At 41.9% G+C, this 17,194-nt stretch overlaps 1 protein-coding gene across 1 annotated transcript in view; it reads left to right on the top strand.

Moving 5' to 3' along the window:
• The window catches only part of Synpo2 (synaptopodin 2), a 156,247-nt gene extending 140,754 nt beyond the window's left edge, over window positions 1–15,493 (top strand). Inside the window, exon 5 of the mRNA XM_036191077.1 lies at window positions 14,661–15,493. Within this exon, the coding sequence (XP_036046970.1) occupies window positions 14,661–15,200 (540 nt within the window). The 3' untranslated portion in view covers window positions 15,201–15,493. The remainder of the gene's footprint in view (window positions 1–14,660) is intronic.
• Window positions 15,494–17,194: the final 1,701 nt, after the last annotated feature.

Below are 17,194 nucleotides of genomic sequence, written 5' to 3'. Positions count from 1 at the left end.
AGTGACACCTGCTTGTTTCCTACATCTATTTTCTTGAAATACATTTCTCCATCCTTTTATTCTAAAGTAGTGTCTGTATTTTGTAGTGGGCTACATTCCTTACAGGCAACAAATAGATTGTTCCAATTTTTTGATCCCATCTACTAGTCTGTGTCTTTTGACTGAGGAATTAGGACCATCAATATTCTGAATTATTGTTTAAAGATGTATATTGATCCCTATCAGTTTGTTAATATTGGATTTTTTTGCCCTCTTCCTCTTTTGCTTAACTATTATTCTAGTATGGTTTATTATTTCCAGTGGCTTTATGTATGGGGACTTTCCCCTTCAATCTGAGGAATTCCTTTCAACATTTCCTGAAGAACTGGCTTAGTGATCATAAATTCTTTTGCTCTATTTTTACTATGGAAAGGTTTTTTTTTTTTTTTCAATTTTCCTTCAATTATGACAAGTAGTTTTTCCAGTTAGTCTGGGTTGACAGATGTCTTTCAGAACTTGAAATACAACATTCCAATCCCTTCTGGCTTTTAAAGTTTCAATTAAATAATCTGCTGTTTTCTTAGGGGCCAGCATTTGCATGTGATTTGTTGATTCTCTCTTATTGTTTTCAGTATAGTTTGTTGTTGTTGTTGTTGTTGTTGTTCTGTATGCTTTCATTTTAATATAACAAGTGAGGTTCTTTTCGGGTTTTGTCTGTTTTGTGCCCTAAATACCTTCTATGTCTGGATATCTTTTCCTAACTCTGGGAAACCTTCTGTTATGATTCTTTTGAAAATGTTTTCTATGCCTTTAGAATGAGATTCTTCTTCTCCTCCTGCATAACCCAAATATTCAGTCTTTTCAGAGTGTCACATATATCTTGGTATCTTTTTTTAATTATTTTATTGTCTTAGTTGTTTTTTCTATTGCTATGAAGGAACACCATGATTAAGGCAACTTATAAAAGGAAGCATGTAATTGGGGGCTTGCTTATAGTTCACAGGATGAGTCCATGACCTTCGTGGCAGGGAGCATGGCAGCAGGCAGGCATGTTGCTGGAGCAGGAGCTGAGAACTTCCATCTGCTCCACCAACAGGAGACAGTGTGACAGAACTAACTGGGCCTGGCTTGGGCTTCTGAGAACCCCAAAACATCCCCAGTGACACACCCCCAACAAGGCCACACTTCACCCTCCCTAAGCAGTTCACCACTTGGGAACCACACATTCAAATCTAGGAGCCTGTGGAGAACATTCTCCTTCAGACCACCACATTTATCTTCCTCGTTGGATTGTTCCATTCCTGCACACTGTCTCCAAGTTCACTTATTCTGTCCTCTCCTTGATCTACTCTATGGCTTTTTTTTCCTTCCTTTTCTTCAATTTCTGGTGCTCTGGATTGGAGTTTCTCCAACATTTCTATCTTTGTTGAATTCCTTGTTTATATTATGCATCACCAAGGAAGGAAATCTCATTCAGCTCTTTGTGACTTTGATCATACTTACAGTCATTATTTTGAGTTCTGAATGGGGTTTCATCTAACTCCCTCCCACTAGGTGCCACTATTATAAGGCTAGCACTTTTTGAAAGAGTTGTGGTGTCTTGTTTTTCTTGTTGTTTGTTGTTGTTGTTTTTTGTTATGTTGGGATTTGTGCATCTGGTGTTATTTTGTTACTTGGTTTAGTTTTTGATCAGCCATTCCTTTCAGTTGAAATATTTTCAATTTCCACACAGAACTTCAATGTGTTAGAGTTGAATGTGTTGTAGTTCAGAAAATAATTCCTCAGTCCAGGAGCTCAGGATGCCTGGTACAAACTCTATATCATTCCCTGAATAGAACATTGAGTGCAAGAGCAACCACAGCTGCTGAATGCTGCCACTATTCAAATATTTTACTAGCCAATTAACAACAGTGGCTCCTTTAACTTCAATAACCTTTTGAGGCTAAGCAGCCAAGGATAGTATGAAGTGCACTTGGATTTTAGTTAACATGTTTGTTTTCTAAAGAGAGAGAGAAAGAGAGAAAAGTGTGGAGTTTGGTGGGGAGGAAGGTGGGGAGGATCTGGGAGGAGTTGAGAGAAGGGAAGCTATGCCCGGATTATATTGTAGGAAAATTAATTGTTTTCAAGAAAAATACATATATAAGAAATCATCGTAACCTAAAACACACCCACTAGAAAGTAGGATTTGGATTAAATTAATACTGAGTAGGAAACAGAATGAGGTGGGGAAAGTGGCTGGGAGACGAAAGAGGAGAACACAGGTGTGTGTACAAGGCTGAAGACCATAGTAATGAAGGCCGGACAGTACACCATGTGTGGGAGCAGAAGCAGCAGAGCTAAAACCTAACTGTGCTCTATACAAGCAAAACCAAAACCGTCATGAGACATATGTGCAAGAGTAGAAATTCAGCAGTGGAAAATAAAAAATGAAAGAATACTTATGGAGTAAACTGGTAGTACAGCCACACAGAGTTGAAAGGCAATGCTTCTGGACCACTCCGTTGTGTGCAGGAGGGATGAGTTGGGGGCACTGGTCTCTCTCTGCAGCTTTTGGTTCCCTGGTGGTCTGACCCGTGTGGTAATGGAGATTGTGAGCCTTTTCTGGTAGACCTGGGACATGCGCTATGGCCTCTTCTGGCTTTGCTGTTCCAATGCATGTAAGGGACAGTGCACACTGCAGGCTTCCTCTGCTTGTCTCTGGGCAGCTTTATCCAATGTAGACTCTTATTAAAACATCATTCAATAATGCTATGCATTACAAAAATTTAAGATGGCATTTTCAACTATTTCAATAGAATGTAGCTTATATTAATAGAAGTATTTTAGTAAGTTATAATTCATACACTGGCTTCTTTTCTGAAATTGGTAAAAAAAAAAATTCCTATTGTAACTGCTTTCCTGCCTTAAAATAGATGATTCAAATTCAATTTTATTGCCTATGTCTTCAGTTTATGTAAATGCATACAATACATGACCTGTGGCAGGGAGTAAAATACTTTTCATAGTTGTGTTCTTATGTGTGGGGTGGGGATTTGGAGGCTTTGCAGATGACAGAAAGTAACAGACACTGAGTGCTCAGCATTCAGATGAGTGAATGGTCGGTCTGAATAGCTCAGCTATATTTCCATTGTCTCTAAAACGAAGAGATCACAAGAGAATACACACAGATTCCTCCATAGTGTCTATCTTTCTGACCTTAAGTTGATGGCTGTTGTTTTCATCTTTTATCTTTTTAAAAATAGAACATTAGAAACAAACCACTACTCTGTATTCTGGCCTGCTCCAAACTAGCAGGGAGATGAGGTCAGGAGTGGTGGTGCTTCTGGCCAGCACAGCTGCCTGTGTTCTGGTAGCACAGGGGAGGCAGGGCTGGCTTGGCACTTCTGAGGCCAGCATTGCTAACCCCACTTCAAAGTCAAGGCTTGATTCTATTTTTATGTGGGGTCGGCAGCTTGCCCATGCAGTTGTCTCTTGAACAAAAGGTTCTGCCAGATCTCTGACACCTTTAGAGTTACACAGTCTTCAGACAATAACAAAAATAGTCGTGTTTGGTATACTACATGGCATTCGATTTACAAACTCAGTCCTCTTCAACACAGAATCTTGAAACAGTAGTCAGAATTCTTCCTTATTTTACAATTAGGAGAAAAACTGAATCTAGTGGGAAAGCAGAGGCAGTATGTCCACATCTATATGATGTCAAAATTCCCCTTCCTTCCAACAAAACATGCTGCCGCTCACAGCCATTACTGTTTCTCACAAAGGTTATCTTTAAATGTGAGATAAAGTCTAAAACCTTGTTGTTTCAGCCTACTTTCTGTTACTGTGATAAAACACCATGTTCAGAAGCAGCTTGGGGAGAAAAGGGTTTATTTCACCTTAGAGCTTACAGTCCGTCATCAGGGGAAATCAGAGCAGGAACTCTGGCAGGAACCCGGAAGCAGGAACCATTTTGATGTATATTTATTGCATTCATCAAACTGTCTTAAAATGTTTGGCTCCTTGGTTACTTTTCTGATCAAGCAGAGAAATAGAAACATAGATGATAGATAGAGACACAGTCCAAAAATAGAGATATATAGACATATATGGTCTATCAATTAGGCCTTTTGTCTCTTCTTGAAAGCAGAATAATAATAATGCAAACTTGTGAAGACTCTCTTCTCTGTTTCCTTGATTAAAAAATGCAACAATTGAATTTCCAAAGATTTCACATGGGAGTATTTTGAAGAGACTATGACAAAGACACTGGAACAAAAGCATGTGAGGTGTCTCCTCATCCTCCCATGTCAAGCTTGATTATACTTAAGTCACCTCCAGGAAATCTGTGCTCTGTATTTAAAGATCTTTAGCTAGAGATGAGAATGTAGGTCAGTTGATAGAGTGCTTGCCTAGGGTGCCCAAGGTCCTGGGTCACTCTCCAGCACTGCTTAATCTAGGTGTAATGGTAAATGTCTGTAATTCCAGAACTCAGGAGATAGAGGCAAGAGGATCACAAGATCAAAGCCATCTTTGGCCATTTTGAGGCAATTATGGGCTATAGAAAATCCTCCCTCAAAAAGTAAATAAGGCAAGATAAGATAAAGTGAATCTATATCTTAACAGATTTTGAAAAAATACATTTCCAGACACATAATAAATGGAAACTCAACTTGGCTTTCTCTTCTCCCAGCTCTGTCCTGGTTAGTTTTTGATCAACTTGACACACGCTAGAATTATTTGGGGAAAAAAAAACTCAATTGAGAAAATACCTCCATCAGATTATAGACAAATCTGTGGGGAAAATTTCTTGATTGATAATTGGTGTGGGAGGGTCCAGGTCACTGTGGTCAGTGCCATGCCCTGGGTAGATGGTTCTGGATCATGTAAGAAAGCAGGCTGAGCAAGCCGTGGGGAGCAAGCCAGTAGGCAGTGTTTCTCCTTCGTCTCTGCTTTAGTTCCTGCCTCCAGATTCCTGTCTTGACTTTCCTCCATGGACTGTGACCTGAGATATATGAACCAAATAAGCTTTTTCCTTTTGAAGTTGTTTTTGGTCATGGTCTTTATCACAGAATAGAAACCTAACTAAGACAATCACTAACACTACTATTTTTCTTCATTGGTCTTATTTTTAATAAATGTATTTCAGGCTCCCTTTATGATTGGGGGCATAATTTTCTAAGATTTCTAATTAGTAAGATCAAAGTAGTTTGAAAATTTAGAGTGATGCTTATAATCTCAGCCTCAGGAGTTAGGAAGAAGAGTAATTAAAGACTACCTGAGACCCTGCCTCAAAGAAATAAACAAAAAGTAGTTTGAAACTCCCAAATTTCTATACCTTGAATGCAATCATTCATTTGCATATTCTGCTATTTAAAAAGAGTTGGTTAATACATGAGGTGAGGGTCAGGGTTTAACTCAGTGGTAGAATGCTTGCCTCAAATGTGCAAGGTCCAGGGTCCCATCTCCAGCACCACAGAACAACAAAGCAAAATAAGCATGGATTGGAGTGGACACTGATGTGCCTACATTAGAGGTCAGAGCACTGTGTCTGTTTCTATTGTCACATGTACCTGATATGTGAAATGGACTACATTTTGTAAATTGACCAAAAATTTCAGTGATGATAGGAAAATATCCTACTTACACTAGTATGATATAGAAATCAACATTCATTTGACAAATATTTGATAAACAACTTTTATTTTGATGCTAGGTACTGTTTTAAGAATTCTCTCTCTCAGGCTGGAGAGATGGCTCAGAGGTTAAGAGTACCGACTGCTCTTCCAGAGGTCCTGAGTTTAATTCCCAGCAACCACATGGTGGCTCACAACCATCTGTAATGAGATCTGGTGCCCTCTTCTCTATACATAACAAATAAATAAATATTTTTTTAAAAGAATTCTCTCTCTCTCTCTCTCTCTCTCTCTCTCTCTCTCTCTCTCTCCCTCTCTCACACACACACACACACACACACACACACACACACACACACACACACCTGGTTCTTCTTTTGCTTGTGGGCACTTTTTTGGCATTTTTGAAACAAGGTCCCACTCTGTAGCCTACAATCCTTGATCCTCTTACCTCTGCCTTCTAAATGCTGTTGAGTGTTGACATAAGCCTCCAGGCCCAGCCTCTAGGAATGTCTTAATAAAACAAAAAACATCGCCCTTAGATGCACTTCAGCCCTTAATTTCTCTCTTCAGGAGAAAAACAAAATGATGATTGAGTAAAACATTTCTCATGTTAAATTGAGTATGCACATAAGGGGAAAAGGGTAGGTAAACGGAGATGGGGAACTCTGAGAGAGATGGAGTGCACAACAGATTATATGACATTTGAGAGATGTCATGCTGGTGTCTGGAGCATTGTGTTCCACACAGAGGGATCAGCAAATCTCAAGTCTGGGCTACGGAATTCCTAGTATCCCAGGAATTGCAAACAGAGGTGCAGTGAGGACTCAGCGGATTTTGTGGGCAATGTACAGGCCAACAAAAGATCTCTGGCTTCGGCTTCCGTGACATGAGCAGCCATAGGAGAGTCTCAATCAGAGTATCACAATCTAACTGAAGTTAGAACAACCAGTCAGGCTGGCACACTGAAAATCAACTGATTGAAGCAAGGCTGGAGCTAGGGATATGCAGTGCTGATCTAACTAGGGCTCTTGAGGCCAGCGGGCCACAGAGGAAGTAGGGACAACCCGTCAGGTACTGGGCATGTTGTTAGACCAGTGCTGTAGAGACTCCTAACCAATCAGTGCTTATGAATATAAAGTGGGGAGAGATGCGTGCTGACCGAAAGCCTCTGCCTCAGTCAAATGGAGAACTGGAATATTCTTTATGCTCCTGCATGCTTGCTTCCATTCATTCACCTCTCCTAGGACCGCTGCTTTTCAAAAACCCTAATCAATGGTTTAAAAGGCAAAGGAAATATGGTCGGCTCCTACTTCCTTGCTTTGGACCTCTTGAGAGCTGCTTGTGATAATGTGTATGTTTGCAAAAAGTATTTTCTGATTATGTGTTTAAGAGAGAAAGGTACCAGAGGAGTTGAAATAATATTTGTCAAGTGGGAATGCTTTCTCCATGGTGCATGTGTAAGCAAGATTTCAGCCAAGAAAATTGTTTTAGCTTTCAGAGTTTATGCGATAAAATACTTGGAATCTGAAAACCTGTATCACATTCAACTCCTTTGGCTGCTAGGACAATTCACATTGCTTTAGAATTGCCTTTGTTGTCTGAAGTAAACTTCAGATGGCATTTCCATCCTGAGTTCCATAAGAAGCCAGCGAAGCTGTTGGGTTAACAAGCTATGTGAATAGATCACATTTAGTTGACCTGAAGAGATGGTTGCTGAAAAGCTGAGACTGCTCATTAGCTCCTCTGTCCCTCATTCCTGACTGCAGAGGCCAGGAGTGTCTCACCAGCAAGGAGCAGAAGAGCATCTAAATGTGATCTGTGCACAGTCCTTGTATGCTGGTCATTAATACTAATCAGTATTGATTAGCACAAATTCAATCAAAATTTAAATGACCTTTCCCAAAATTTCTAAGATTGCATTCCATTTAGTTTTCCTGGATTCACATGTTAAGAGAGAAGGCCACTGTATGAGAGAGGGTTGCCTGTAACCCAGGCTGACCTTGAACTTGCTCTGCATCTGGGGATGGCCTTGAACTTCTTTCTGTCTTTCAACCTCTACCTCCCAAGTGCCTCTACTTCCCAGAGGGTTGTAGGCCCATGTCATCATTAAAACTGAGGCATTGTGTATGCTAGGCAAGTGCTCTATCAACCAAGCTACAGTACCAGCACCCAACGTTTTGTTTGGTTGGTTTTTTGTTTGTTTGTTGTTTTACAAATATACCCCAAAGCAATTCTATATTTTGTTTCCAGTAAAGTCTAACATTATATTAAGAATGAACAGCAGTTGATTTTGTTTTCTTTTGAGAAAGGGTATTCTTGCGTGGTCCTAGCTGGCTTGGAAACCACTATGTAGACCAGGATTGCCCTCAATTTGCAGTGATCCTCCTGCCTTGGCCTGGTAAATTTGGGGATCACAAATGTGTATAAATCTGTCAGATTAAAAACTGATCCACGTGTAGCTCAGTGTAGACTGCTTGCCTGGGCTATGCAAAACCCCAAGCTCATTTTCTAGCACAAAGAGAAAGAAAAAAAAATAACACACAAGATCTTTGCTATGAGAAGTATTGTGCTCAACTGCCCACACCAATAGTCTTTAGCTTTCTGCCCTTGGGGAGGCTATTCACCTTACTCAAGTGCACATAGAAAATAGAGATGATGGTGTCAACTTCATGGGTCTGTTGTGAGGACTGTAGGAAACAGTCTACAGAAGCAATAAACACGCGCTGGCTGATATACAATAATAAGCACTGTGTTCATGTCAGCTATAATTAAAGGTGAAAGTAGAAAAACAGTACTTAGTATTCAGTCCTCCCATGGGAATATATAACTCTAGCTGATTCTTGAGTTCAGTGGGAATCTTATAGTCTTTACTGTATTATAAATACTGAGCTATTTTAAGATAGACATGTAAAAAAGAATTGGCATGTACTCTCATGGCTTAAAGAACAGATTGCTCTAAATATACAATTGACTGCTCCATGTAAGGGATTCATTGTCATCTACCAGATGACATGGTCCCACAGCCAGTCGGAGTGAAGTTTTTACTTAGCCTATTGGTTGTTTCTGTGTGTGTGTGTGTGTGTGTGTGTGTGTGTGTGTGTGTGTGTGTGTGTGTTTCAAAGTGTTTCCACATTAATCTTACTTGACAAGCTGGAAGGAGAATTCAGAAAATAAAAGATAGCAATGGATGGTGAAACTGGTCCAATGTGTGTTGGGGAGTGTTTAAAACCTGGAATCTGTGTTAGAGTGCTTGGAAAGAAGCAGAAGTAAGCTGGGTGTGCAAGATAACATCTATAAGCCCAGTACTCAGAACGCTAAGGCAGAAAGGTCATTCAGAGGGCCAGCCTGGGCTACAGAGTAAGACCCTGCTTTCAACCAACCAACCAACCAACCAACAAACAAACAAACCAACCAACCCTTGGGGAGAAGGGAAAGGAGGAGGCAAAGGAGGGTGCTCTTAAAAGGTGATTCTAAGACGTCAGGATCAATAACTAGGCAAAGCCATAGAAAGGGAGGTTTGGGTCAATATGAGAAAGAAGTTCCCTGGCCAAGGATTCATGATGCCCTGGACACAAACAAGCCCTCTTCTCCAGGGCCTGAGCCAGTCATGAAGTCTCCCCTCTTAAGACCATAGGAAGTTCCTAGTCATTTTTCTTAAAATTAATTTGCAGAATAAAGTTATACTCCATTTTCAGCCCACACTTTAAAAAGCAAACTATGATAGAGAGCTTCATGCTTTGCCTGGAAATGGTGTGTGAATACAGAAGGTTAGGAAATCTGGTGTTTTTTAGCCAAGAAACTCCAGACAGGAGCTGCTGCACACTGATGTGAGCATTCTGAACAGAATAATGGGCTTTACAGAGATAATAATAACAAATTACTTCTACAGCGCTTGAACTCCTCAGCCAGGTTCATGTAACTAAACAGGCCAGAGCATGGGCAAGGACGATGGAGGGTTGCAGCTCAGGAACCCTGTCCTTTCCCTTCAGACCATGCAGGAGACAAATGTTCAAGTGGTATCTGAGATGAGCTGACGTGAGAGGCAATATGAGGACAGCTGAGGGGTCAGAGAGGGCTGTGACCTGATGTGCTCAGGAAATCTGGAGGGGGAGAAGAAGGCTGGCAAACTGTGTTGGCAAAGAACCAGGAAATTTGCTGCCTCATGCCCATAAATGATATGTGTTTCCTCATGGAGCAGGACAGGGCAGGAGCAAGGAGAAACCAAGTGGCCTATTTACCAGGTCTCCCAAGGAGGCAAATGGATCCTAATAGCTACAAGCTAAGGTAGACAGCTTCCAAAGTGAATGCAAAACGATTTACAAGTTACCTTCCTTCTAGAATGGAAAGAGACTGCAATGTCTTAGTTGTTGCTGAGATGAAGTATAAAGACCAAAAGCAATGTGGGGACAAAAGGTTCATTTCATCTTAGAGCTGAGGTGACATTCCATCACTGAGCAAGTCAAGACAGGAACCTGAAGGCAGGAACTGAAACAGAGGCTGTGCAGGAATGCTGCTTACTGGCTTGCTCCCTTCGGCTTGCTTAGCCTGCTTTCTTATACATCCCAGGACCACCTGCCCAAGGATGGCACCATCCACAATGGGCTGGCTCCTTCCACGTCAGTCATTCATCAAGAAAATGCCTTACAAAGTTGCCTCCAAGCAGTCTGGTGGAGGTATCTTCTCAGTTGAGGTTTCTCTTTCCAGATAACTCTAGTCTGTGTCAAACACACACACACATACACTTGCACACACACACAAACACACACACACACTCACACCAAGACAAGCAAGCATCAAGAACCATGAGCTGTGTCCTCAGGGATCAGTCTTTGCATCTATCCTACAAAGGCACCTCTCTCTCAAACTGTCTGTCTCTAAGAGCTGAAAGCCAGAAGCTAGTGTTACAGAAAACCTTCCTTTTATCTCTGCTTTTCTTCATCCTTGTCCTTCATCCCATGGAGTTGGAGTTAGTAAGCTGGGAGAGGAAAATAGAGAGGGCCCTACCTTACCCCTTGCCTACAGCAGGTGAACCTCTAGACTCCATGGGGAAAGGGCAGGAGCCTTCACTTTGGGTTAAAATTAGAGTCTGGACAGAGGTTGAGCCTTCTAATTCAGAATAAGACTGGTTTGGGTAACTTGAGTAGCTACAGAACTGCCCCAACTGTAAACAGGATGCTTGGTTTTGGCAGAGGAAAAACTTCTTTCTTTTTGTTAAACAAAACTTCAAAGGTAATATAACAAAGAGAAAAAATTTGATGAGGTCACCACAAAAGCCAACTTGCCATATTAGTTACTAATAAATGATAAGTACTCTCTAATTAAAATCTTTCATTCCAGCCAGGCAGGATAGCTCAGTGGATAAAACACTCACCATGCAAACCTGCCATGAATTTAGCCCTGGATCCCACAGGAGGAAAGAACCCACTCCTGAAAATTGTCCTCTGACCTCCATACTCAGGAAGTGGTATATCCTAGACACACACACACACACACAAACTATGGACCTAAAGATGAGTTTTTTATATTGTAATCGCATCTCCAACCTAAGACAATTTAAAGGATCATGAAGGCATCTGTGGCAGGCCCATGTAAAGATCAATGCTCAGCTTGTTCACTGAGATGACTGCTCTTCCCCCCTCACAATGAACAGTGCCTTCATACTTGTTAATTGTGCATTCCACGTGGAATTTCATTTGCTCTTCAATATGATTTTTAATGTCCCCCCTCAGAAAGTCCTGGCTTTCTCTTTCATCAGCACACCTCAGAGTTTTACTTTTCTCTGTAAATATTTGACTAATTAAATATTTGTTTTAGCTGATACAAAGCCTCATCTTTCAAAATAGGATATCATTGAAAATACTTTGAGTTTTCCATTTCTATTAAATTTTGATTCCTCTTAAGATTTTCAAACTAAGTGAGTTGAGAGGAAAAGTAGAAAATAAATTTCTTTCAGCCAGTGTTTTAGATATCTCATCACTTCAGTGTGTGTGTGTGTGTGTGTGTGTGTGTGTGTGTGTGTGTGTGTGTGTGATGGGTATCTGTGTGAGAGAGATATACATATGTCTGTGTGTGTGTGTATGTGTGATGTGTATCATCTGTGTATCTGTGTGTATGTGTGTATGTGTGTGTGATATGTATGTCTCTGTGTGTGTATGTGTGATGTGTATCATCTGTGTGTGTGTGTGTGTGTGTGTGTGTGTGTGTGTGTGTGTGTGTGTGTGATGGGTATCTGTGTGAGAGAGATATACATATGTCTCTGTGTGTGTGTGTATGTGTGATGTGTATCATCTGTGTATCTGTGTGTATGTGTGTGTGTGTGATATGTATGTCTCTGTGTGTGTATGTGTGATGTGTATCATCTGTGTGTATGTGTATGTGTATGTGTGTGTATATGTGTGTGTGTGTGTGTATGTGTGTGTATGTGTGTGCATTCAGTCTGTCCTATATTTCTATGGAGTCCCAGGTTCCTTTATCTGCCACTGTCCCCTCCACTGTGTTATTGTAAGCCCTGGCATGTGATGAGAGAGCTGTACCTGACCACATGAGTCCTCTGCAGGTATCACTGGAATCTAAGAATTTTCCCAGGGACTCTGGAGACCAAGGTGTTCACCCTTCCAGAGCTACTGACAAAGGAACATATAGATGTATGCTGTGTGTGGGGGGGGGGGAAGCTATTTCTCTTTCACAAACAATCTTTTTTCAAAGTTTAAAACAAAACAAAATCTTTTCTTCTGTCAAGGCAGGTAGGGTATTTTCATTGTGTAATTATTGGACACGCCATGGGGGTTTAAATGGTGTTAGATCTTGTGCTCCAGGGCACAGCCTTTATTGTTTCTGTGTCTTTAGCTCATAGAATAGTGCTTAGAAGTACCAGATATTCCATAAAAGATGTTGAATAAGTTTACGAAACTATGCACGAATAGTATAGAATGTATGCGATTTTGTTGTCAAATTTAAAAATGTAGATGTAGGTCAAAGGTGACAAAAGCACCCATCTACTCTTGCCAGCTCTGTAGTGAAGAGGTTTGCCCAGAGCTCTGGATTAAGATAAGAACATCAATAGAAACAAGTTTTGATGGGATTCAAGCATTGTAGGCATTTTAGTGACTAAAAGGAGAGAACCAACATCTACCATATTGACACCTTTACTCTTTGTCCACACATCAAGAGTCAGTTCACTTCCCATGGCACGTCTGTGTGTCGGCATTGGGCGGGGCCTGCTGAAAAGTAGAAACTAGCTCAACCTGAGACATTTTGCTCAAATCCAGTATTGCTATTCACTTAGTTAAGAGAAAAATGTTTGGAAACAGGGAAATTTGAATCCATCTTCAAGCATGGCCTTTGGTTCAACAAGCCTCCTCTTCCCCCACCTTTCTCTCTCTCTCACTGTGTGTGTGTGTGTGTGTGTGTGTGTGTGTGTGTGTGTGTGTGTGTGTGTGTAGTTTCTTGAGACAAGTCTCCCATTGTTGTCCAGGCTTGCCTCTAACACATTATGAGTCTGAAGTTGACCTTGAACTCCTGATTCTCCAGCCTCCAGCTCCTAAGTGCTGGGATTATAGGCAGTAGCACCATGCCTGGTTAAGAAACAATGCTTTGATCCTTTCAAAGTTGACTCATTTCTCCCTTGCTTCTTTTTCTTGCAGTTTGTCTAAGTGAGTCTCATGTGAGGAGGAATGAGCACATGAAAAAGTACGGAAGGTAGTCACTGGCTAGGATTCCTAAGGAGGCAGAAGGGTGAAGGGGCAAGTTTCCCATAAACCATACCACCAAGGATTAGCTAAGCAGAGCGCTTAGCAAGCACAGGGGAATGTGCAGAGTCAAACTCTGGAATGTAGTAAAAATAAAAACGGAGCCAAGATGCAGATGAGACAAGCAAAGTGACTCCCTTAGAGACAAAGGCTATGCCTCATCCTTGAGAACAAAAGACAGAGAGCTTGGGGGCTCAGGGCCACAAGCCTAGCTCTTGGAGGCTGAGTCCATACGATTTCCCAGAGAACAGCCTGGACTACAGAGTGAGACCATGTCTCTAAAGCAAGCAAGCAAGAGAGGGGAGAGACAGACAGACAGAGACAGAGAAAAAAGACCCATGTTGTGTGGTTCTCATCACATAAATAGATTCTGAGAGGAGAGATGCCTGTCCCTTCCTCACACTAGTAACCACTTCTAAGTAGCTTTTAGTGCATTCAGTGAACCAAAATGAGTCAAGCAATTAAAAGTAATAGGTTTTCTGTTCCCAAACCCATAATAGTTTTTTTTTCCACCAAAGCAGTAAGCCAGATCAAGCCAAACTGAAAAAGTGTAACAACAGGTTTATTTGAGCAAAGCAACTCCCACATGAGTTCTCCAGTCCCAGACATCAAGGCTGGAGAAGCTGAGCCCACAAACGAAGCAGAGAGACTTTATAGGTTGTAGGTGTGGTGGGAATGATGTATCCACCACAAGCTGGGTTTGTGCCCAAGGATGGTCAAAAGCTGAGCGTTCTGGGTGGGGACTCGGGTGGCTGGCAACTTCAGGGCAGGAAGCTGCAGTAGTTGCCAAGAATGCTGAACTGGGCTTTTGGGCGCCTTTCCTTTCTTCGGGAGTCTCTCTGAGCTGGCAGGGATTGGAGGGTGAGACGAGAATGGGGCTTTCCAGATAGTACAGGATCGAACTGGAGGTTCCAACCCAACAAAAAGTGACTTGGATAAAGTAAAAAGGGTAAGAGCTAGAGTTTTTCCTGTTCCGTCTGTTTTGTGCCAGGTAAAACAGAACTGGACTGGAGCAGGTGGGCTGTGGGTGCATGGAAGGCAGAGAGCAGGGCGGGTCTCCATAGTGTTAGGGTTTCTGCCATGAGGTACTCCTGGGGAAGACGTGTCAATGGTTTGAACTATGAGAGGGAGAAAAACAAAGAGGGACCTGAGCAGTGGACCTGAGCTAGAATAAGCTAAGTAAGACAACCCGTCCAGGCTCCAGGAGTGAAGGACTTTAATCTGTGCAGTGTTTGGTCATGGTGCTATGCGTGCTTTGCAATAATAAGCACAAACAGAAGCGAATGAGATACAGTAACATTTTCTTTGTTTTTAGGAGAGTGGGCGCTCCCTTTCTCTTCCTGGAAAATCAGCCCCACCCATCATTCCTGCATCTCCTTGGCTGTACCAGCCAGCTCACAGTTACTCTGGCAAGCTGAACCTCGGGCTGGAGAAAGCTAACAAGAGGCCAACACCTTGGGAAGCAGCATCCAAGTCTCCTCTTGGTCTAGTGGATGATGCCTTCAGACCCAGAAGCATCCAGGAATCCATTGTGGTGAATGTAGTCTCCGCAGCTCGGAGAAAGGCATTTCTAGGGTCCCAAGAGGACTGGAAAGAGAGACTGTCCTTTGCCCCCCAAACTCAGAAGACCAACATGAGCTTCTCTGAAAGGCAAGAGTATAAAGCGCCATCCCCAGTCAACAGCCACATGTCTACCCACTCCTTATACAGTTCCCAGTTGCCATATATGTGTTATAGGCAGGAGTCCAGATATGACCCCCAAATTTTGTCCATGGAGACCAGGTCCGAATACTGTCTCCCATTAGGTGGTTGCAACTATAACCCACACCCAAGGGGGTGGAGACAGCAACCATGAACACTAGTGTGACAACAACTCTGTGGGGTTTGTTGTTTATGTGAGTGATCCTTTGTAGGGTGTTTACTTCTTAAATAGACTCCAGTCCACTTTTAGTCCTGTGTGGCTCTCACAGGTCATTTATATGAGTGCATATGTGTGTAAACACACAAGTGTGGAGCACTTCCTTGTCTGCGGATGCCTAAGGAACTGCTTAGAAGCCAACAGTCACTGTGAGCAGGGTGTGATGGCATACACCTACGATGAGGCAAGGCAGAACACCAGGAATTCAAGATAATCCTCAGGCACATAGTTTGAAGCCAGCCCAGGGTACATAAGACCCTGCCTCAAAAAAAAAAAAAAAACTTTCTTGCATTGGTATTCTAGCACTTATGTATAATTCAAAATCTTAATTCCACTTGCCAGGGGTCCCATGCAACTCAAGTTTGCTCACTTATAGTGAATCCAACATCTTCTTCATGCCTTAGTCCAATAAGGAATTATTATAATATGGTTTATTAATTACAAGTAGTTCTAATATCAAGGAGCCGCGCGGCGGTGGCACACGCCTTTGATCCCAGCACTCAGGAGGAAGAGCCAAGTGGATCTCTGTGAGTTTGAGGCCAGCCTGGTCTACAGAGAGAGATCCAGGACAGGCACCAAAACTACACAGAGAAACCCTGTCTTGAAACCCTCCCACCAAAAAAAAAAAAAAAATTAAGTTAGTATAAAAAGGAAGGAGTTTCATTTCGTCCTATTAATATGTATGTGCCATTATACCTTGTTCTAATTCACCGGTCACCCCATTGCCCTTCCCTATACCACCAGCCTTTCCTCTTGACTAGTTCCCATTCTTCCTAGTAGAATAAATTCCTAAGCTAAGCCTGACATGAAGTATAATAATTATACAGAAAAGAATCTCCTTGGTGTTATTTCAGATATTTCTCTAAAACATTTTTAGGTGCAGTTCAGATGTTTTAGAAGGCTGAAACTGAAATGCTCTATCCCTTCTTCTTTAGTGTGTCTGTTTGGGACAGTGCTTTGCTATGTAGTCCTGGCTGGCTTGGTACTTCTTTTGTAGCCCAGGCTATCCTCAAACCCCTGTCTTATCTCAGCCTACCAAGTGCTGGGATTTCAGGTGGGCAGGCAGCATTATGCCTGGCTGAAATAGCGATGTTCTTAGACAGGACTATATGAGAGTCAGGGAATTGGGAAACTCAGATAGACTTTGGAGGAAACAGTGTAATGTGTGGGAAGCACAAATCTAAGCATTGGATTTATTTCCAATCTAGTTAAAGCCAGCAGCCAAAGACAGGAAGACTTGAGCTCAATTGTTCTCACTTGTCCAATGAGAAGGCTGCATTGCCTAATTGCTTAGGTTCTTAGCAATTCTGATATTGTGAGAATCTCTCGGTAAAATGACCTTTGATGCATTGTTTACTCTTGCTCATCACATAAATATCAGATTACCTTTAAGGGTGGATGAGGTTGTTAGTGCCATGAAATGCATCACCAAAGGTCCCCAAAGGAATTTCCAAGTGGCGGGTTTTGTGTTATGTGGAGTGAGGGTTGATGTAAAGATAGAAATATTAATGGATTGAAGGAAGTGGTGGATGAATATGCCTGTCGTTATGCGACTGTTCTTCATGACCATTTGCTTGGTAACAGAAAACATGCTGGAGAAGCATACACAGGGCTGCTTCTAGGCTGTTCGGAGGAAGTCAGATGGCTGACTCACCTCTGCTGTAACCCATGCCTTGTAAGCATGACCAGGAGTCAGGCCAAACGCCTGCTCCTTCCTCACTGCCGTACCCACAGAGTGTTAAATACAAGGGAGTTCAGAGTCCTTCATATCATCGTCAAGTTTACTAATTTTAATTTAAAAATTCTGGAGTGTTTAATCTTCTTGTCTGTTAAAAAGGGAATAATTGTGCTTTATTTTCCCTTTTAACTCATCATCTTATGATTACGGTGGCATCATTCACAGACTAAAAATTAGCTCTGAGGTTGCAAAC

Source organism: Onychomys torridus, chromosome 6 (assembly GCF_903995425.1).
Source record: "Onychomys torridus chromosome 6, mOncTor1.1, whole genome shotgun sequence".
Classification (NCBI taxonomy): domain Eukaryota; kingdom Metazoa; phylum Chordata; class Mammalia; order Rodentia; family Cricetidae; genus Onychomys; species Onychomys torridus.
Note: the sequence above shows the minus strand (reverse complement) of the source record. Positions and strands in the feature narration are given on the sequence as shown.